General features: G+C 53.8%; 1 protein-coding gene across 2 annotated transcripts in view; it reads right to left on the bottom strand.

Moving 5' to 3' along the window:
- The window catches only part of Mpped1 (metallophosphoesterase domain containing 1), a 76,866-nt gene that overhangs the window by 11,343 nt on the left and 43,699 nt on the right, over positions 1 to 21,824 (bottom strand). For both annotated transcript variants that reach the window (XM_087899131.1, XM_087899130.1), the window contains exon 4: positions 11,011 to 11,236. In XM_087899131.1, coding sequence (XP_087755257.1) covers positions 11,011 to 11,236 — 226 coding nt within the window. The remainder of the gene's footprint in view (positions 1 to 11,010; positions 11,237 to 21,824) is intronic.

Genomic DNA, 21,824 nt, shown 5'->3' with positions numbered 1-21,824 from the left:
CTGTATCCCATGTCCAAGCCTGTGGCGGATGCAAAGAACCCCCTGGGGTGGTCAGGCACCAGCTCCCTCTTCTACAGAAGCTTCCTGCATGAGCAGCTCCCACAGGCTCCCTGGAGCCTTCAGCCTGACTGAATAGAAAGGAGGAGCCCGAGTCCCTCACAGGTTCCCTGTGACCCCCCAAATCCCACCATAGCTCCCCGTTGCCTCCAGGACAGTCCTCGTGGCACACAGGGCCCTTGAACCCACCCCGGCTGACTCAGACAACCCAGCTCAGGTCCCCATGAAGTTCCCACAACAGCCTTGGCTGTCACTCTCTGCTCTGTATGTGACCGTGCCTGTCCCTATCCCTAGACGTTGTCTTCAGGTGTCCCCACATCCGAGGTCCTTCCTAACGTCTCCTATTCATAAGGCCCAACTCCAAGGCCATTTCGTCCAGAAGTGTCCCCTCCTCCTCCCTCCTTGGGCACTGGATCCCCATCCCTACCTTGATGGTCTGGACCAGCACAGGTCCAGTGTCCCTTACACCTGGCAGCGGGCTGGGCCAGGGTGGCCCTAGGGGAGGTGTGTCCAAGGAGAACAGGAATGGAAACTTGAACACACCAGAAGGTGTTCTGCCTGAGTGCAGATACCAAAGAATCTGCATATTAGCACCCTCTCCATGCCCTCCCCTCTGCACCCTCCCCTGCACCCTTCCCTCTGTACTTTCCCTCTGCACTCTCCTAGTGGGAGCACTGCCCTAGGCTTGCCAGTCAAGCTCCAAATGACAACAATGCCTGCCACCTGCTGAGCTTCCTGCTGCCTCCCCCTCTCAAGGGCCTGCCTAGGTGGTAGTGTGTGCCCATTTCACAGGGCAGAACCTGGCCCCAGTGACACCACCTGCATCCTGATGCTCAGAAAGCTTCACTGCCGGGGATCCTCACTACCTCCACGGGTGGACTCGGGTACAGAGGGCTAGCCTCCTGGTGGCCGTCCTCAGACACCATAGTAGCCCTTTGCAGGAGACCTGCCCCTGGGCTTGCTAATTCTCATTCCCTCCTCTTGAGGCTTACTGGCCCCAGTCACCCTTAGCACCCCAGCTAGGCTGTACCCCCTTTGCAGCAAAGAAAACTGAGGCTCCGAGAAACCAGGGATAGGAATATAGCTCCTAAGCCCAGAATCTAGACTGCACAGTGGGGACATCGCCTCCTACTCTGGGAGACACTAAAGTCAGCTGCCCCCTCTATATCCCTGGGTGCTGGCATGCTGAGGTCAGAGACTGAGGGAAGTGGATAGGTTGTAGACAGAAGCCTGAGGCTGCTGAGAGTAGGCAGCACCCAGATGTCTGTCACACATGCACCTGCTGGGGCCACAACCACAGCCAGCAAGTCAGCAGCGGAGACTGTGGAACAGCAGAGTGGGTCCCTTGTCATTCCTAATTAATTTCCCCCACCCTTCCAATATGCAGAAATTGCTCATCTTTTGTTTTGCTGGGACTCTGTGCAGAGGTGGCAGATGATCGTCTCAGACGTTAATCTTGAGTGGGAGAGTGAGCGGGCGCACAGCAGCCTGCTCGAGAGGACAGAGGCAGCGGTGAAGCAGTGGTTCGGGAAGAGAGACAGAGATAAGGATAGGAAAAGGGGAAAGAAGTGTGTGTGTGTGTGTGTGTGTGCGCGCGCGCTTGGGAGTGCATTCTTATCAAGCATACCAATTTGAATGTGTGTAACTGTGTGCCCATCTGCACCTTCCTAGTCTACCTGTGCATGTGTGCACATACGTGAATAGATCGTGAGTGTGCCTGTGTGCATGTGTGTGTGTCCTTGAGAGTGCACTCCTATCAAGCATACCAATTTGAATGTGCGTGTCACTGTGTGCTGTGCATGTGAACACATGAATATGTTTGTGTGATTTGTACGTGTGCAGGCATGTATATATATCATGAATGTGTGTGCAGGCTTATTTGCTTATTGAGTATATTACATGCATGTATTGAATGTGCACATGTGCACATTTCTGTGCACAATGAGTCAGTAGAGTCCAGAAACTGAGGATTCTTTTCCCCTGTATCAGATCCTGTCATAGCCACAGTGTGCCAGGTCTGGAATGCTCAGTACCAGTAAGAGGAGACAGAAGAGGTGAGTAATAGTGGACCCACTCACAGGGTCTCTCAGGGCCTGAGCTATGTCTGGTGCTCCTGGCCCCCATGTGGCTAGCACAGGTTGCTCTTGTTTTTCTGCAGAGAACCTAAGCCTAGCCAGTCATATAGACAGTTCCCTGAACAGACAGGTGGCTTCTGACTGCGTGTGGGCTGCAGACAATGGCAGACATTACTGAGGCGAGGCGGCCTTGCTGACCACCCCCATGGCTCAGTGCTCAGTAGCTGCCTCACCTCTCATAGGTAGGCTAAGACTCAGCCATAGGAGGGCAGAGATGCGGAGCGAAACCCAACCTTCTGCTATCCACAGGGGCCACCAGAGGGCAGGCCAGTGTCAGGGGAGTCTACCCACTCGAGCACCAGCTGAGGCTGTCACCCCACCTGAGCAGAGCGACCCACACACCTGCCTCCTACCAGGGCTGACATCACAGGCCAGTCCCTTAGTGTCTCTGCACATCCCCAGCTTGCTCGTGACACAAGATGGCATGTCCTATTTGTTCATTCGGGACACAGATCAAACAGAACAGTTCTAGGGAAGCCACCGAGTACCAGCCTGGGTGCTATGAAGGCTAAAACCTCAGGCTAATATCACCCAAAGATGCAAGACGGTCCAAGACAGATGCTGTGTGGGGACTTCATGGGAACAGTCCTTAACATCAGTAGGACAGCAAGAAGCTGCCAAGCCAGGGAAGGGGAGAGAACAGGTGTGTGACATACCTTCTTCAAGTTAGGCCTCCAGGGCTTCAATAAATGAGCAAACCACAAAGCCCTCATACAGTGCATACTTTGATACAGTGCCGGATTTTCTACCAGAGTCCAGAGCTCCAGCAATGGTCCCCAGCCCACAGTCAGGATGTCCCAAGCCGAGACACCAGCATAAGCACATGCTTATGCTTGCTGGGCACACTCACAGACTGAGGTAAGCAAGCCCCTCTGAGGATATCACTAAACCAGGCGACACCCTGAACTGTGTGTGCTATGCATCACACAGGCCTGTGCCCTTCCCCTGGCGAAGATATTCACGTAGCACCCCACTGTGGCTATCCTGAGGGCACCACGCTTCCCTCCCTGGTCCAGCTCTCCTTGATCCTTGTGGGGCCTTCCTTCATGGCAAGACACCTTACTTTCTGAGTCTCGGTGCCTTCTGTAAAATGAGAGATAGGTGGGGACCTCACTAATTGTCTTGGGGATTGTGCTAAGACAGACACATGCCTGCCACTTCAGCAGGCTTCCCTGAGCACCATCACAGACAGACAAGGTTCCCAGGCTGCTCCGCTCCTGTCCCAGGTCATGCAGCAGGCAAGCTTAACTGAGCAATGTAGGAGACTTGGGATAAAGAATGACATGAGCCTCCGCCCCGGGCCTGCCCACGGAGACCACGAGCACCCGCCCGGGCCTGCCCAGAGACCACGAGCACCCGCCCAGGGCCTGCCCACGGAGACCACGAGCGCCCGCCCCGGGCCTGCCCAGAGACCACGAGCGCCCGCCCAGGGCCTGCCCACGGAGATCACGAACGCCCGCCCCTGGTCTGCCCACGGAGACCACGAGCGCCCTCCCAGGGCCTGCCCACGGAGACCACGAGCGCCTGCCCCGGGCCTACCCACAGAGACCACAAGCACCCGCCTCGGGCCTACCCACAGAGACCACGAGCGTCTGCCCCAGGCCTGCCCGCGGAGACCACGAGTGCCCACCCTTGGCCTGCCCACAAAGACCACGAGCACCTGCCCTTGGCCTACCCACGGAGACCATAAGCGCCCACTCCCGGCCTGCCCACAGAGACCATCAGATACTCGCTGCTCCATGCCTGAATGAAGAGCTGCTATCTGTGGCTATCTACTATGTAAAAGCAGCCCTTATTATCCCTGACCACATCACCGTGTGGTCACAGCCAGCAGCATGATGAGACACCAACTGTGTGCCAGGCAATGGTCTACATCTGGCCTCTGTGAATTCTAAGGACAAGGGGACTCCTGTGTCAACCATCTCACAAAGCCAAGGTCCCAGGCATAGCCACACTGCTGGCACCTACACACCAGGCTGGGTTCTCAGTCCAGCCTCACAGAGTGCCCCCCTGAGGCTCTGGCTCCCAGAGACAAGAGAAGCCCCCTCCCTAGGCCTCAGGGTCCAGCCCTGATGGGAGGCAGCCCAGCCAAGCACAGAATCCGTATCTGAGCCCAGCCTCCCAGGCACAGGTCCCGCAGCCGCTTCCCAAAGTTCCGTGTCTCAGCAGGTTTAGATCCCTTCTTTCAAAATACCAGAAGTAATTAGAGCAGATGGGCCTGCTGCGTGCCAACTTCACTCTCTCTCTCTCTCTCTCTCACTCCTTTCTCTCTCTCTTTTTTAAAATCAAGGCCGTTTTTAGTTAAATGAGAACAAAAAATGCATCCAAAACCCATAAATGAATAGAGTATATATACAGGATTGGAAAAAAAAAAGGCAGGGTTTTGCAGAAACTGACTCCATCCTGTTCCTGCAGTTAGTTCTGCCCCAGAGCCACTCTGGGTGACGGAAGTGTGTGCCCAGCGGCAGCTGAGGGACCAGCAACAGTGTCCAGTGTCCCACAGGGTCACTGTGTGCCCTGGAGGGAGGCAGGTTTCCCCAGATTTTTGCCCTTTCTTTACTTTCCAGATGTTGGAGGAGGGCAGGCCCAGGCCAAGGGCACAGGGAAGTAAGCAACTGGCCTTCGGTGTCCTAGGGAGAGTGGGCAGTGTGGTGAGACAGGAGGTGGCACTATCAGGCCATGGTATGCAGAGTCCAGCACGGCACAGGAGCCCAGGGCATGAGGAGTTGGTGGTGTAGGCCTGAGGCAGAGCCACAGACAGAGGCATGCACAGGCAAACAGTCCAGGCAGGGCTTGCAGTGGCTACCCCGCCCCTTGGCCACAGCTTGGAATCCTCCCCACTGTGCACTGATCCACTGGAGAAACATTTATCAATGTAAGCCAGGTACTGTACCGGGCTTTGAAGTTAGAAACAGAGATTATGTGTGACAGCGGCCCCTGGTCTCGAGTGTTCCAGAGAGCAGAGGTGATACTGAAGAAGCCAGTTGTTAGGGTGACATATGACACTCCCGTCCTGTTCTGAATGAGCTGGTGGGGGGAGGGGCAAGAGCAGACCCAGTCTGCTTTGTGGAGGCAGAGCAGAGCACAGACTTTTCCTTCATGGTGCCTGCCAAGGGTGTCCACAGGGAAAACACAAAGTGGGGACCCCCACATACACACCTCACGTCAAGCACCCCCCCTCCCCGTTCCCAGTGGCTCTAGTGCCCAAGCCTGAAAAGCCGACAGTAAGATCCTGGGGGGCGGGCAAGACAGAGAATCTCTGTAAAAAGGGGGGATCCTGTTAGCAGGACACAGGAAGCACTTGTCAGGAAGAAAAATGCAGACATTTGATCACACCAAAAATCCAGGTCTTCTATGAGTGAGGAGAAGGCAGATGGAGAAGATGGATGGCAGTCTGAACGGTGTCAAGTGGCCAAGGGCTCATCCCCCACTCAGACACACCGAGACCCTCTAGGAAGCACTAAGAAAGAGGAAAAAAAAAAAACAGGGCTGGCCAAGGGGACAACCTACAACCTGGTGATAGGGCATAAGGTGATAAGGGAACTTGCCTAGCATGTGTGAGATTCTAAATTCCATCCTCACGTCACCAAAACCAACCAAAAGACAGACTATCCCTGCTCCAAATCATGGACTAAGCAGAAGACGTAAGTGCTTCAGAAAAGAGGAATGTAGGCGGCCAGAAGCCCCAAAGCGGCTCCAAGCCCCACCGCGGCACCAGCACCCACCCAAGAGCGAGTAAAGCCTGAGCCTTATGGTACCGAGTGTTGGCAGGGGGAAAGGTAAGCGACGGCTGGCAGGGGACGTCACTTGGCAAACTGGCTCTGCTGAAGAGCATGGGGTGGAGGAAAGGATGCGGATGGAGTGCTTGAGAAAACGTGAGGACCAGAGCTTGTATTCCCCACACTCACGTAAAAGTGAGAGGGCAGGGGCTCCGTGCAATCGCCGCTTGTGTGCAGACCCCTCATGCAGTGCAAGCGGATCACCTCTTTCCTAAGCCACGGGGCTCTCATACCGCAGTCCTGCATGTGTTTTCCCACCTTGATGGTGACCCACTTATTACCCCCACACACACATGCTGCTGTGTGATCCACCCCAACCCCACCCCCCGTTGGCATATCCATGTCTCTGAAGCCATGAAGGATAGCTGAAAGCCGCACATCACCAATGTGTCCAGGGAGGGAGGAGCAATAACCCCGCCATCCACATACTGGTTAGTTTTAATCATCGACTTGGCCAGTTATCTGGGAAAGGAGTCGCGATGAGGAACTGACTGTAGATTAGGCTGGTCTGGGGTGTGTCAATAACCATCAGTCAGTCTGTCCCACCATGAGCTAGCTGCCCTTGGGGTAGCTGACCAGTGCCAAGGAGTATCCACCTCAAACCTCAGGACAGAGCTGAGATTTTACCCCAGACACCTTGCCCAGGTCTGGGTGGAGTCCATAGCCAGCTCAGAGGTTTCTCAAGCTATGAATACACTTCTAAGGGCTGGTGTATACCACTTCTATGTGTGTGGCTTATAGCATCCCTGACACCAGCCACTGAGGGTCCCTTATCCACCAAGGGACCTGGGAGAGTAATGTACATCTCTGTCCTGTAACTCACGTCATCGTCACATTTACTGGTCAGACATAGGCCTCAGGAAGGCTCTACAGCTTGGCCAATGCTTCCGCAGCTCCATGGCAGGACTGGAACCTGACTCCTAGGTGACAGGGCCAGCTCACCAGGCCAGAACACTGGCAAGAATCACAGAGGCCTCACTACCAGGGACATGATGTCTGCCCCCAGGGCCTCCTGAGACAGGAGGAGGGAGGGCGCCTGTAACCCACAGGTGCACACACCCCAGCAGTGACACAGCTTCCTGGGTGTGCACGTACACGCACACACACACATGCACAGGGTGGGGCTCTCCTGGAGAAGTCACAGGGAAGCAGCGGGCCCCACCCCTCCATCTCAGCATTGCAGGGGTCCTCACCCCCCTCCCTGGAGGGACACTGAGCGAGTTTACTCTGGAAAGTCTGGTTCCCAGTAGCTTGGGGGAAGACTGGGCAGGGCTTCCAGCCAAGGAACTGGGGAGTAGAGGGTCTGGCTGCCTGTGGTTTCTGTGTTTTACTGTGACCCACACTGGGCCTGGAAGAGACGCTACAGTACCCACAAACCTGGTGCCCTCTCCAGCCTCGTGGCCTTTGCCTATGACAAACCACACCCTTCCCCACCTCCTTAGCTCTGTGATCTCCTCAGTTCCCAGCTCTCTCCATGGGTGCTTTCCCCAGACCCCAACTCCCAGGACTTCTTCCTGAATCAGAGGACAGCTGCTGACCACCATTTGTGACCAGGGCAGGAACCCAGATAGCAGTGTCTACATTGGCTGAGTTCCCACCAAGTCCATGGGGGCTCAGTGGGTGCCAGGTTCTCAATGACTACTCAGGGATGACTTGATACATTTACTAATGAACCAGGGGAAGGAGTCTCAGGCCTCCAAGTGCCCTGGGGCACTAAAGTGGTACTTAGAAAAGTACTGTATGACCTCAACACCAGAAAGGACAGAGCTCACCAGAACTGGCCAGGAGCTGGGGCACCTCTGCCTTGGTAGCCCTGGCTGAACCATGTGCCTACCTGAATTATTTTTTCCACCTACAAAATGGGGGTGGTTGCCAGCCTAACCTTCAGCTGGCATAAAACTAACCCCCTTCTGCGGATGCCCCCCTCGATCATGAGTTACGAGACCCATGACCCATTGATGTTGCTCCTCCTTCGTCGGGACACCCGTCAAGCCCTGCTATAATGTAGTGGCATCATATCCCCATGACACAGTGGGACCAGAGGGGCTGCCTAGCGTGGTAGTGCCTTGATTGTCACAGTCTGTGTGTGGCACGCTGCCAGAGACGCAGCCTCCCCAGCGTGCGGGTCCCAGAGGAGAGGGGACAGCTCTCGGGACTAATTCTGCGGCGCCGCAAAAGCATATCTGAGCAATCAGCTCACAGCAGCTGAAGGTGTAGGGAAATACTGCCATTTTATCAGGCTGTGTGTCACCTCCTGCCACCTGCTCCCAGCCCCAGGTGGCCTCAAGAAAACGGACACTAGGCCAGGGAAAGCCTGGTCCGATCATAAGCACAGACAGACTGAGAAATACAGGTGCCCCTCCCCCAACCACACCTTCCTTAGTCCCAGTTCTAAAGCCCATTCCAACCGGGAGTGTTCTGGACTCCATCGAGCCCTTTCAGGAGCACAACTACACAGCTTGCTGCCCCCTGTCTCCCCCACATCCTATCCATTCATGTGCTCCCGCTGACAGAGGTCTGGGATCAGGATAAAAGGGCCCCTTGATCTCTGGGCCTGGGGGAAGTCAGGAACTAGAGAGGCCAATAATGTCCACATTGAAAATCACAGTGGGGCCACTGGTGGCTGGAGTTCAAAGCAGCTGGACAATAGCTGAATTGGCAGCTGGCCTCCCCCAAGCCAGTTCAGTGATGGGGTATGACCTCCCTCGGACAGAGGATCACACACCTAGGAAGCCCTAGTTCTAAGCCACCCAGCTGACTATCAGGAGGGCTCTGATGAGCCTGGCTGCTCAATGGTCAGACCCTGAGAGCCCTGCCCACCTCTCCCAACCCCCTCATCCTTGTTACTAGACCATGTAGGCAGGGCATCCTATCTTACAAGCAAATAAAACAGGTCTCCATCCTCTGAGCACTTACGGCAACTGCCGTGGGTTCAGGAGAGCCCTCTGACACCTTATGGCCACAAACTGGAGGAGAGCACACTGCCACCCCTTTTCTGAGAGGTCACCCAGTGATACCCAAGGTCACACAACCTACAATGTGAGGCTAAAATTAAACTCAGTTATTTTGGTCCCCAAGCATGCATCTAACCTTTACAATACCTTTTCTTAAGGAGGAACGTGTGTGTGTGTGTGTGTGTGTGTGTGTGTGTGTGTAGTGTGTCATGAGTGTGTGGTGTAGTGTGTATGTGATGTATGTTTTGTACTGTGTGTGTGTAGTGTATGGCGTCTATGTGGTATAGTGTGTGTGTGTGTATGTGTGTGTGTAGTGTGTCATGAGTGTGTGGTGTAGTGTGTATGTGATGTATGTGTTGTACTGTGTGTGTAGTGTGTGGTACAGTGTGTGTGTGTGTATTGTGTGTGTGTGTGTATGATGTGTGTGTAGTATTGTGGGTGAGTGTATGAGTGTGCGTGTGTGGTAGATTGTAAACCACAGAGCAAAGTCCTGATTCTTGACCTCATACACAGAGTCTCTACCTCTCACTGGCCCTATTTCACCTTTGCCCTGTCCAGACTGTGCCAGCCTCAGCACCCAAGCCTTTGCTTGTGCCTCCCATTATACACTCCTGCTGAGCTTCTGCATGAGCCGACTGCTCCAGCCTGGCCCCTGTGGCCTGCCAGGCAGCCTCAGCCACCTTCTTACCTCCTTGTCCTTGGTTTCAAGTCCCACGCATCCTTGAGTGCCCAAAGAACCTTCACAGACACCAGAGAGTACATTGAACCCTTAAGCATCACAAGCCCCAGGCAGAGACAGCAGGCTCCCGCTGGAGAATGGGTCAGGCTGGCACTTCCTTTCCCTCCTGAGCTTTCTAAGATCCAGACAGTTCCCTAGCCCACATCAGCCTCAGATCACCAGAGGACATCAAACACACACGACAGCCCAGGCTTTCCCAGATGTGCTGTGTCTGCATGGCTCGCCTAGAGCCCTTCACCCTGCAGGTATCTATGCCCCAGTCTACCCTCTACCCTCTCCCTCCCTTCCTATGGGAACACTTGTCTTCTCCTGAGGCTGGGGTCATCTATCTCCTCTGAAGTGCTTCCCCTCACCCGGCCAGCACCTCACACCCTATGGCCACTAAAGGGCCAAATGATCTGTCTACAAATCATGAAGGCTTCGGTCCATGAACCAATGCCACGATGTCACAGCTGGCAGCAGCATCACCACCATCTTGTTCATCACCTGATCATCATCACTACCAGCATCCTTGTCGCTACCAACCTCACCACCACCACCATCATACCATCACCACTGCTGCCATCACGACATCGTCATACCCGGCATCGTAATCATGACTACCGCCACCATCACCATCCCAGCCATCTTAGCCCCACCGCCATTGCAGTCAGCAGCAGCATCCTTACAGTGAATACCACTGTCACAGACACACTGACCATCACAAAGACAGTCCGGACCCGTGGTCACTCTGGGCACCACCCAACCCGGTGAGTTCTGAGAGAAGTCCTAGCCTATCCCTGGGTCTCCGTCAGAATAAGGCTTCACTATGTATGTTTTCAAACAGCTGCTGTCCCCACACAGAAATGTGCGTGGTGAATCCATCTACAGATCCCAAATGCCTTTCTTCACTTAGGTAGATCAATCGTCTTCCCCACGACCACACACCGTTCTGTGGGAGGACAGAAGACAGGCAGAAAGGGAAGGTCCCTAGTGCTAGAGGATCATGTTTAATGGATCATGTTTAATGTCTAAAAGCCAGGAAGCCCCTCCCCTGCCTGTCTGTATCATCATAGATGGTACAGGGAGCTGGAGACAATGGCACCTGCCTGCATGTAAAACAGAGGATATAAGTGATGTCACCCTTCCTTGTTTCCAAATGGGAAACTGAGGCCCAGGGGTAACAGTAACCTGCCTGTGGTCAGACAGAGAGTGAGAAGGGCAAAATTAAGTCCAGGATCCTCTGTCCCTTTTGCACTGGCCCTGAGCTTCAGCTTTGGGTCCCTAGCACCTCTAGGAGACCAGAGTCACCGCCACCCGCTCTCTCGCCGTAACCGGTGGTGAAAATGGGGGTCAGGCACACTCACCACGGGGAGCCGTAGATCCTGAAGCCACGCACCGTGACCTCCGAGTCCTGCAGGTAGATACAGTTGGTCAGCAGCGACTGGACATTCTCATAGTTCTCCGGCTTCAGCTTGGACACGGACGGGAAGTAATAAAAGTCCTGCTTGATGAGGTCAGCCATGAACTCCTGGTCGAAGGTCAGCTCGTGGTTGCCCGCAATCACGATCTTGTACTCGTAGGGCAGGCTGCCTGTGGGGTGGACACGCACAGAGCAGGCTGCTGGCGGCCCTTCTGGAAGCCACAGAGCCACCAAAGGGAGAGAGCTGGGAACGCCCCCCCCCCCCGCCCCCAGCCTGTGCTGTGAATTAGAGGAGGCAGAGGCCCCATCACTACCCCTGGCTCTCCCTGCTGAGACCTCTATTGGCCATCAGTCCTTGAGCACAAGAGCAGGGTCCTCCCCACACCTAAGCCGTAGGGTGCCAGCCTCAACCTCTCTGCTTCTGGGCTGCCAACAAGTCTCTCAGCTTTCTCCATCTTGGGCTCCTCAACCTACACATCCCAACAGAAACTGCCAGCTCTCTGTGGCGCCCCATTCAGACCTTCAGAAATGCTGCACTCAGGAAACCCCGAGTGCCCAGCGGCACTGACATGGATTCACAGGCAAAACAAGGTCCAGGAATGCCTGACCTTTGGAACACTACGGGGTGACGTCATCTGCATATTCACACCGAGAACCACACGATCAAGTTACAAGCTACAAAAAAACTAGCCCGTTGGTGACAGAGCACACCTTTAATCCCAGCAGAGGCAGGCCGATCTCTGAGTTCGAGGCCAGCCTGGTCTTCAGAGTGAGTTCCAGGACAGCCAGGACACAGAGAAACCCTGTCTTATTCATAAATAAATAAATAAATAAATGTTACACACACACACAAAAAAAACAGGAGGATAATAGTCTTGGAGTGACAGGGCTGTGCCTACCTACAGGCCCCCCACCCCGTCAGCCCAGAAAACACCATTCCCCCTGCCCTCGCTCTGTGCCCAGGCTCCACACTGCTCAGCCCTCTGCCTCGGCTGCTGTGCTCAGGAAGCTGTGACGGCTCTGGAAGTTCCGGTTTGGATAAAAAATGAAATGTTGGGCTGTGGAGATAGCTTAACTGATGACGTGTTTGCTTTCCTTTGCTCCAGCCCCAGAACCCATGTTGTTGTGTTGTTTCTAAATACAGGTCTGATACTTGTAATCCCAGTCCTAGGGAAGTGGGGAGAGGCGGGTCCCTGGGCTGACTGGCTAGCTGGCCTAGCCTACCTGCTGAGCTCCAGGTCAATGATACACCCTGCAAAATATCAAGGCAGAGAGTGCCAGAGAAATAATATGGAGGCTGACCTCTGGCCTACGTATACACACACACACACACACACACACACACACACACGCACGCACGCACACACGCACACACGCACACACGCACACACGCAAATGCAAACACACACAGCCTACATGTACACATTCACAGAAGAACCAAGTTTGGTCTGCTGTCTGTCTTCTCAGCAACCCACACTCAGGATTTAGAAGTGTTGAGACTCGGCCACCATGTGCACTCTGGGAAGAAGCCTGATTCCACCCTCAGGAGACAGCCAGGACAGGCGGGTCAGGCTTAGGGCCTTGGGACAGGTGATACCCTGTGACTTTATCCACTCCCTGCTGCATAATCCGGGGAAGACAGAAAGGTGAAAAATTCGAGGGAAATGAGAATGGAAAGGAGCCCCTCACCCACCCTAGCCCCTCACCCACAGAGTCTGCTTGAAGCTTCTCGCCAGCTGAGGACCCAGGTTGCCGACATAGTCAGTGTCCCTTTCACACGGAGATCCTGCAAATGACATTAGCGTGGCGGCGAGTTGGACTCAGAGCCCGTGCATGCCACCTGGAATGTGCCCCCACTTCTTTCCGCGTGTCACCTGCAGTTTTCTGCGAGTCTCACTAACAAGGCAACTAACTTTGTTCACAGGGAAAGCAACTCTCAACCCCTGAGTAACCCTGTGACCCGGGGCTTTACCTTGTCAACCACGATCCTAGCTACTGTACTCCCTAAACCACCCTCTGAAGTCAGAAGCCACTAAAACACATCCATGACAACCAAAAGGACAGTTAAGATCAACTCCCCCTCTCTCTGTCCCTCCTCCCTCTTCCCCATTCTTTCCCCTTTCTCCTTCCCTCCTCCCTCTCCCCCATTCTTTCCCCTTTCTCCCTCTCTTCTTCCACCCGGCACATACCCACACCTGGGGTACAGTAGTGGACACTATCTTTTACCCAAGTTACACCCCACTCTCTAATACCCATACTTAAAACTGTCAAAACTTCTTCTGGGGCTGGAGAGATGGGGGAGAGATGACATAGCAGTTAAAAATGCTTCTGCCCTTCCAGGGAACCTCAGTGCTGTCCCCAGCACCCACATCGGAAGGCTCACAGCTGCCTACGACTTCAGTCCCAGCAGATATGACGCCCTCTGCTGGCCTCTGTAGCTGGTGCACTCATATGCCCACAGACACAATTTTAAATCTAATAAACCCTGATTCTGCTCCTCGTTGACTTGCCCTGAAGTTCTTCCCTGTAACTTAGCCTGGCACAAACTTCCCAGCTCCCCCTGACATAACACATTCTGATTGCACCCAAAAAGAACAATCTAGAAGCCAGTGACACACTTCCCCAAGCCTGCCCCCCTGAGACTTCCACAACCTGATAGGCTGCTTGTCTGACAGTCAAGGCAAAACTGCAAGCAACCACTCATTCTCCACCTGGCCAGGGCAGTGTGGCCACAGGGGAACTCAGAGGTGCACAGATCCCCAATCTGCACACTGGCTCGATCCCCCCAAGCCTGCTGATCAGCTCTGGTAAGCCACAATGACGGGAAAGGTCTGAGTCCCTGGCTCAGTTCCACCATTAACTCCGTGTGGTTTCCCACTAAACTGTGCCTCGGTTTCCTCACACGTGAGATGGGAACAGGAACACCTCCCCTGTGAGAGAACTCTGGCTTCACAGAACATATTGAATAGAAATGGACAAAAACTTTTGCTATTCAAAAGGAAGAAGAAATCCTCTGAGCCAGAATTTGTCCAATAGAAGCTACAAGCCCCATCCCATCTCCAGATATATTTAGCTTGGTACGACTTTGTTTTTAATTGGATTTGCTTCCAGAAATAAAAATTTGAGAGATTCCCAATAAAATTTCACTTATTCAATATTTTGTTATTATTACATTATTGTTATTAATGTGTGGTGATCCTAACTCAGTCATGGCATGCTGACTATGTACCCCCTTAGACCGGATGAAAATGCCCATTTTTTCCAGTCCCCACCAGTCCTGTCATCTCAGAGTCCAGTTCGCTCATTTTGAGGTGCCATCTGCTGTCAGAGGTATTTGGAGCCTTGCGATCACTATGCCCTGGCCTGGGAGTTCCCAGTGAAGATGTGGAAGATGGGGGCCTCCGAACCCCATCATGCGGTTTGCCACAGCCTAGCCCTTGGTAAAAAGCCCCCAAATCAGGGGAGTGGATGTGTTAGCTCCACCCACCTCTGTTCTTAGCATAAGCCTGGTGAATAAAGCCACCAGCAGTAAGTACTGTAGCTGAGTGACTAAGTGACATGCGCATGTAGCTGCCAGAGCTGGGGACCAAGTGGGCAGAGCAGCAGGGAAGAGCAGTACAGACCACCCATCCCCGGAGCCCACGTGGGCAGCTGTCCCGGTGTCATCGAGACCTTGATTGCCCACAGAATCATCCAAGGTAGAGGTCATCAAATGTATTCCATCCATATCTGAGGGCCTCAGAGCTGAAGCCAGTAAGCGGAGGGGCCCCACATCTCAGAGCGGGGGGCCATATTACATGTGTTGACCAACTCAGTACTTCTGGGTCACTGACTCAGAGTCCTTCAAGGCCACCAGAGTCAGCCTGGGAACCTCATTAGTCCCTGTCCAAGCACAGGACAAGGACCGGACCAGGTGACAAGAGAACCCAGCAGAACGGACAGGGTGGCCACCACTGGCTGCCAATGTTCCTGATTCATCCCGGCTTCCGTTTCTCACCACCCATCCATGCTACTTCCCGTGCCTGTGAAGCTGGGGGCGGAGCCACACTAATGGATTTCTGTCATGTCTCTAACTGGGGACGCCACTTAAGCAAATCATCAAATTACACCAACTGCACAATTCCATTTGCTTCTGCAGCAGTGACTCCCTGGGGGCTGGGTGTGCAGGAAGCTGTCAGCTCCCCCCAGGGGTTCCCTCCGGCAGACAAGGAGAGCTGAGGAACAAAGTCTCCAGTGATTATAATATCGCACCAAGGGTCACTTCCTGCACCCGAGGCCAGGCAGCAGGCCGGAGCTGTACCTTTCCAGTGTGACAGGTTCAAAAATCCATTCCCTTCAACAGGATGGGTGTCAGAGGCAGCGCCCTGTCCCCTGAGATGGAGATTTAGCCATGAGTACATCTATCTGGGTGGCCAGCTGGAATTGGCAGTTCACCAGCTGCCTGTGACCTCTACAGACTCTGAGCATTTTCTTTCCTTTTGATATCTGAGGAAAATGGTTTGGCTTGCCTAAGCATAAGACAAGTCAGTAACAGGGTGGCCAAAAACCAGGGAGGGCAGCAGACACTTGGCACCCACGTGACAGTATGGAGGTACTTTCTGGGCCATCATGAGGATGAATGGACAGATGGGTGAATAGGTGGGTGGGTGGGTGGGTGGATAGATGGATGGATGGATGGATGGATGGATGGATGGATGGATGGATGGATGGATGGATGGGCAGATAAATGGATGGATGGGCAGATGGATGGGCAAATGGATGGATGAATGGGTGGATGGGTGAGTGGATGGATGGATGGATGGATGGATGGATGGATGGATGGATGGATGGGCAGATAAATGGATGGATGGGCAGATGGATGGGCAAATGGATGGATGAATGGGTGGATGGGTGGATGGATGGACCGATGAAGGGATGAATGGATGGATGGATGGATGGATGGATGGATGGATGGATGGATGGATGGATGGATGGATGGATGGATGGGCAAACAGATGACCAGATAAATGAGTGAGTGAATGAGCAGGTGGATGGATAATTGAGTGGGGAGCAAATGGATGGGTGGGTAGGTGGGGGTAAGAGGGAGGATGGATGAGTGGATTAGTGGGTGGATGAAAGAGTAAACAGGTAGGTGAGTGGATGGATGAATGATTTAGTGAGTGGGTGGGGCAGGGGAGCATATGTAAGGGTGGGCGACTGAAAGGTGTGTAAGTGGATTTTACAGGCATGCATGCATGCCAACATGGGTGGGTAGATGGAGACACACGTAGATGAGCAGAGAGAAGGGTGGAGGGACACTGTTAGCGGTCAGTTCACCCTGGGATAGCTCTGACTGTCTCCTTCACATCAAAGGGGGCTTCATCTTCCTGTATCCTTCCCTCCAAATGTTCCTGCCTTCCTTCATCCATCTTCACGGTCCATCTGTGGCAGATGGAAAGACTGGAAGCCAGACGAAGGCTCTTCAGCAGCCTGGTCATCACTGACTTGGGTGAAGCCCCCTCCTCTGACCTAGGGTTATGATCCCTTGCTACAGGTTTCTCTTCTAGTCCCACAACCCAGAACCTCTCACTGACCTGAGTGTGGCTAAGATGCCTGGTAAAAGCATTTCTGTGTAACGCCACCCTCCCACCCTCTACCTGCACACAGAGAGTGTGTGCGTACCCCTAGTGCCCAGCTGCTGCAACTCCTGCCCCCACCCCTAGCAGAGAAGGGGTCTGACAGCCCAGGAGCCTCCAGTGCCCAGATAGGAGCATGACCCCTGGGGTGGGGATGTTCCACAAGCAGAGGTGGGGATGATCAGAACAGACCATCCAAGACCAGGTCACACTGTCACCCTGAGGAGCCGGGAATGGCACATGCGGGAAGCCAGAAGAGGCAGCCATTGGAAGGTCCCAGCTGGGGGCAGAAGAGGCAGCCATTGGAAGGTCCCAGCTGGGGGCAGAAGAGGCAGCCATTGGAAGGTCCCAGCTGGGGGCAGAAGAGGCAGCCATTGGAAGGTCCCAGCTGGGGGCAGTTCGAGCAAGTAGATGACTTAGATACCTGTTCCAGGCTCAGGGTAGCAGTCGAGTCCAAACGCCTTTTCTTTGTCCCTGTCTTCCTCAGTCCAGAGGCAGTTGAGACCTTGGACAGCCTGGCCAAGTGCACAGTAGGCTGGAAGCCCATGTTCTTCAGTGCTGGACTCTACTAGAAGCCTGAGTCCAGGCCTTCTATGCTGCAGGCCCTGGCAGACGTTCTTTTAAGGCTAAATCTCCATCTCAGGGACAGGGCCCTGCCTCTGACGAGAGCAGTCTAGGGACCTGCAGAGGCCCACCTCCTTTGTGGGACAGAGTAGAAAGCGAAGCCTTTGAGAGGATGTGGAGTTGTTGAAGGTCACAGAGTGGGAGAGTGGAGACCTAGGACCCGGACCCTGGCCTCCTGCTCAGGCAGCGCCCCGACAACAATGTCTTAGTCACTGTTCTATTGCTGTGAGGAGACACCATGACCAGGGAAACTCATAAAAGAAAGCATTTAATTGGGCCTGGCTTACAGTTTCGGAGGCTTTGTCTGTTCTCATCATGGCAGGGAGCATGGCAGCATGCAGACAGACATGGTGCGACATTTTCATCTGAGAGTTCTACATTTTGATCTGAAGGCAGCAGGGAGAGACTGGGCCTAACATAAGCTTTTAAAACCTCAGAGCCCAGTGACACACTTCCTCCAACAAGGCCACACTTCCTAATCCTCCTAATTCCATCAAAGAGTTCCACTCTCGATCCTAGTCTGTTTGGATGATCACCTTCCTAGACCTGGAGGGAGCGCGGAGGGGGGGGGAGGAACTTGAACTTCCCACAGGACAGGAAACCCTGACTGCTCTTAGGACTGGAGAGGGAGGTGCAGAGGGAGTGGGGGGAGTGGGAGGGTATTGGGAGGAGGGGAGGAAGTGGAAATTTTTATAAATTAATAAAAAAAAGAGAGAGAGATAAAAAAGAGTTCCACTCTCTGGTGACTAAGCATTCAAACATTGAGGCTATCAGGGCTATTCTGACTCAAACCACCACAGCCACCCTCTACTGGGATGTACCCCACAAGGGTTTTTGAGGGACAGGAGAGCTTTGGGGACACCGAGGAAGAATAGAGCAGTGTTTCGAAGGACACCCTAAGTCCACACCTTGCAGGGTGCATCAGACCGCTGATCCCCAACCCTTGATCTCAAAACCAGCCTCTACCCCTGGCTCTTCAGAACTGGTGGGCACACCCTACCATGCCAGCACAGTGACCCTCTACTGTTCACCCCTTCTAGCTTACTTGAGATCTTCTTGGCCTTTGCTAGCTGAGGGTGTCTCAATGGGTAAAGAGACCACAAACTGTCCATCAGGAGAGCAGATAAGGGTGACGTGTGGTTTTTGTTTTTTCTTTGCATTTGCCAGATGCATAGAGTCCAAGAGAATTCACACCGAGCTTCCAGGGGCAGCCAGGTTGGGGTACACAGAACCTGCTGGGGGACTCTTGTGAGAACCTGCTTCCTAAGTCCTGACATTAATCTCCCTCCAAAGGGGTTACCATTCTTTACAGGTAACATGTCCTAGCCCATAGAAAGCACTGCCTCCACACGGCATGCTCTCCACACTCAAGGAGAGGCATGCTTATTTCTGCACTATCAGTGCCGGTCCCGGAGTGGCGCATTGCGCCCGACGGGATTTTAGTGTGCTCTAAACACAATGACAATCAGGAAAACGCCCGCTTACTGCTTTTTTTCCTTGCCCATTCCCCGTCTCACAGAACACAGCAGAGGGGGGTGGGATAAGAGACGGTGTAACAATCTCTGATTGCATTTTTCGTGCATCGCTGACAGTTCTGTGTTTAAACGCTTGCCAATGTCTGGGAGATTCGAGTTAGCAGACGGCTTAGCGTGGCGCACAGTCTAGGGGAACATTGGGAAAAAAGCTAGCTCTGAAGTCAGCAGCAAGCTGCCAACGACCACCAAGCCATAGGGCCATGCACACAGCATGGACCATGTGGGCCAATGATGTGAGGAGGAGAAAGTCCCATGTGTGACCTGGACAGGGAAGAGAGTGTGAGAGTCGGGCAGGGGAGGCGTGGGATATACCTGCAGCCCTGTAGTGACATCTCTGGGCCTGGTACCAGGGTTAGAATGTACACCTGATGCATCTTGACATCCTCTGCAAGCAAGGACCATAGTCCCCAGCACGCAGTGGAAGGCAGTAGGGCGGGGTACCAGGTTGCCGAGCGCAATCCCGTCTCTGCCTCCCACTGGCTGGCCAAAGAGGGGCCTCCAGCACCCTCACCTGTAACCTGAACGCTCACTAAGCTCATCATGTGCTAGTGAAGACAGGAAGTCGCAAGCTTTCCCCACCCAAGATTTGTTCTATTAGCTGTACAAGACAGACGTGAACAGGGGAAGGGGCACTCGGTTGCTTAAATCCATGTCATCCCAGGACCCACAGGGAAGCTCAGGCAGTCAAAAGATGAAGTAGAAATGTGGACAAGAGCCTCAGGAGTGGTTCACTCCGTAAGGCCGAACAGCAAGTAGACAGGCTAAAGGCCACCAGTTTGGTGGCTCTGGGTGACTCTGGGGCACAAGAGCTGTTCCTTACAGTACGGTACTCCGGATAATCAGGGCAAGTGGAGCGAGGTCCCAGCTGAGAGCCCCACAAAGGGGCTGGGTTGTGTTTGGTTTGCCCGTGGAAGGCTGCTGCTACCTACCCCTGGCCAGTCCAGTCCCTACAACCGGTGAGGCTCCAAGCTGTCAACGCATCGCAGCACAGAAAAGCCGAAGGTCCGCATCATACATTGGGACTTCAGCTGATTGCATTGCATCACGGGGTTCTCTGGAGAATTCAGTATTGTAATCCATTACACAGCCCAGCAATGGGAGCCAAGTCAGTGGCAGTTAACACAGAGGCTTCAGAAAGTCCCAGCATTACCCGGGGCACGCGGAGGCTCAGGGACCCACACCCACCCTCAGCTCCCTGCTGCAGAGACATTGCTGCAGGCGGATGTGTGCTGCCATGGCAGGCATTCTGCTAGACTGAAGGCTGGCCCTACCGCACGCAGCGGCTCCTGTGGGTCCTGCGTGGGATGCTCCTGGAACCACTGTGCCACGCTGGTGCCCATATTTAAAAGGCAAATGCGGTTTTTCTTCTGTTCTGCACTAATAGCCCAAATGTTTAACTTTCCAACATTTGTTGTTCCTGGGAAATGTTTTTCAAACAGGGACATTCCGTCCTAGCCGTCTTCAACTGTGTGTTTCTGGTGCTACCGCAGTGTGGACCACATCACGACGAAGGGTGCCCATGCTTCTGTACCCCCTGCATAAGGCTCCCCACAGGTGAAGGGAGTCTGCGGGGTCTCCTGTAACCCCAGAAGCCATGATCTGGCAGAACATACATGCCCAAGCACATTCACAAAAGACCTGTGGGAGGAGGGCTGGTGTCCTCATTAGGTTTCCTATCACTGCGATAAATCATAGACTAAAAGCAACCTGGGGGTTGCTGGGGTGGGGGTTACCTGGCTTATGTACCCTGGGTCACACTTCACCGAGGGAAGCCAAGGTAGGAACCTGGAGGCAGGAACCGAAGCAGAGACTCTGGAGGGATGCTACTAACTGGCTTGTTCTCATGACTCACTCAGCCTGCTTCCTGACACAGCCCTGGACCACCTGCCCAGGGCTGCACCTCCCACATCATTCATAAATCAGGAAAATGCACGATGAGTTTTCCCATAGACCAGTCTGAAGGGGCATATTTTCTCTCCTGAGGTCCCCCATTTCCAAATGTGTAAAATCAACAAAAAGTCAACCAGCATAGTTGGTGACGGTGGCGCTTGCATGTGGCTGTGGTGGCCTCTGTAACTGTGCTGCTCTGATTTCCAGGTGGGCATCTCACCTCTGAGTCACCTGTGTATTCTGATCCATGCACCTTAGACCCCCTCTCCTTCCAGCCCCCCTTTCTAATTCATGCTGTGTCCACCAGCCAAGTGCTGCTCCTTCCAAGATGTCTTCTCTGTGCAGGCTCTCTCCAACTGTCCTGGGAAGGAGCTTCCACAAACAGACCCACATCTCAGTCCCTCAGAGATGGCCCCTCCCCAACACTTCTCTATATGCCCAGTGCAGGGTAAGCCTCAAGTAAGCACCCAATACACATCCTCTGAATGAATGGATGTATCATTGTCCCCGAACAACAGATAACTAGCCAGTGAGGTCAGACGAATCCTCAAAAGTTTCCTTAGCAAAGGTCCAAGGATATTCCAGAAGGTCAAATGGTGGCCACAGATAGTAAGCACCGTGGCTAAGATGTGTCTGGTCATTCTGTCGGCAGCCTGGAAGACATACTAGTTCCCATTCTGGAAGGCTAGGCCTGGAGAGCTCAGAGCATGAAATCCCATGTGGGGCTGGCACTGTGAGCTATGGAGAGCCCAGGGCTCAGGAAGAGGGATCAGTTCAGCTCACAACTATCTCACCCTGCAATCTCCCAGAGCCTCTGTTTCCCCAAACATTGCACTGGGGTAGAAAGAAGGTCCTGAACCCTGAGAGCCCTCTCAGCTCCCTGAGAATCTCCAGGTAGGCAGGTAAACAGGAAGGACCAAAAACCCCTTCCATAGGCCAGGGAACCTCTGTTAATAGCTGACACTCCCTGAGCTCAACAAAGCTCAGCCAAGGATAAAAACGGGTCTTATATGCGCAGAGGTCTGGAAGCTACAAAGACGAATGAACAGCCTGCCTGGGAGGAGCCAAGGAAGCTACACAGAGAGCAGGAAGCC

Source organism: Myodes glareolus, chromosome 19, assembly GCF_982192425.1.
Source record: "Myodes glareolus chromosome 19, mMyoGla1.1, whole genome shotgun sequence".
NCBI classification, from domain to species: Eukaryota; Metazoa; Chordata; class Mammalia; order Rodentia; family Cricetidae; genus Myodes; species Myodes glareolus.
This window is presented reverse-complemented; position numbering and strand designations above follow the sequence as displayed.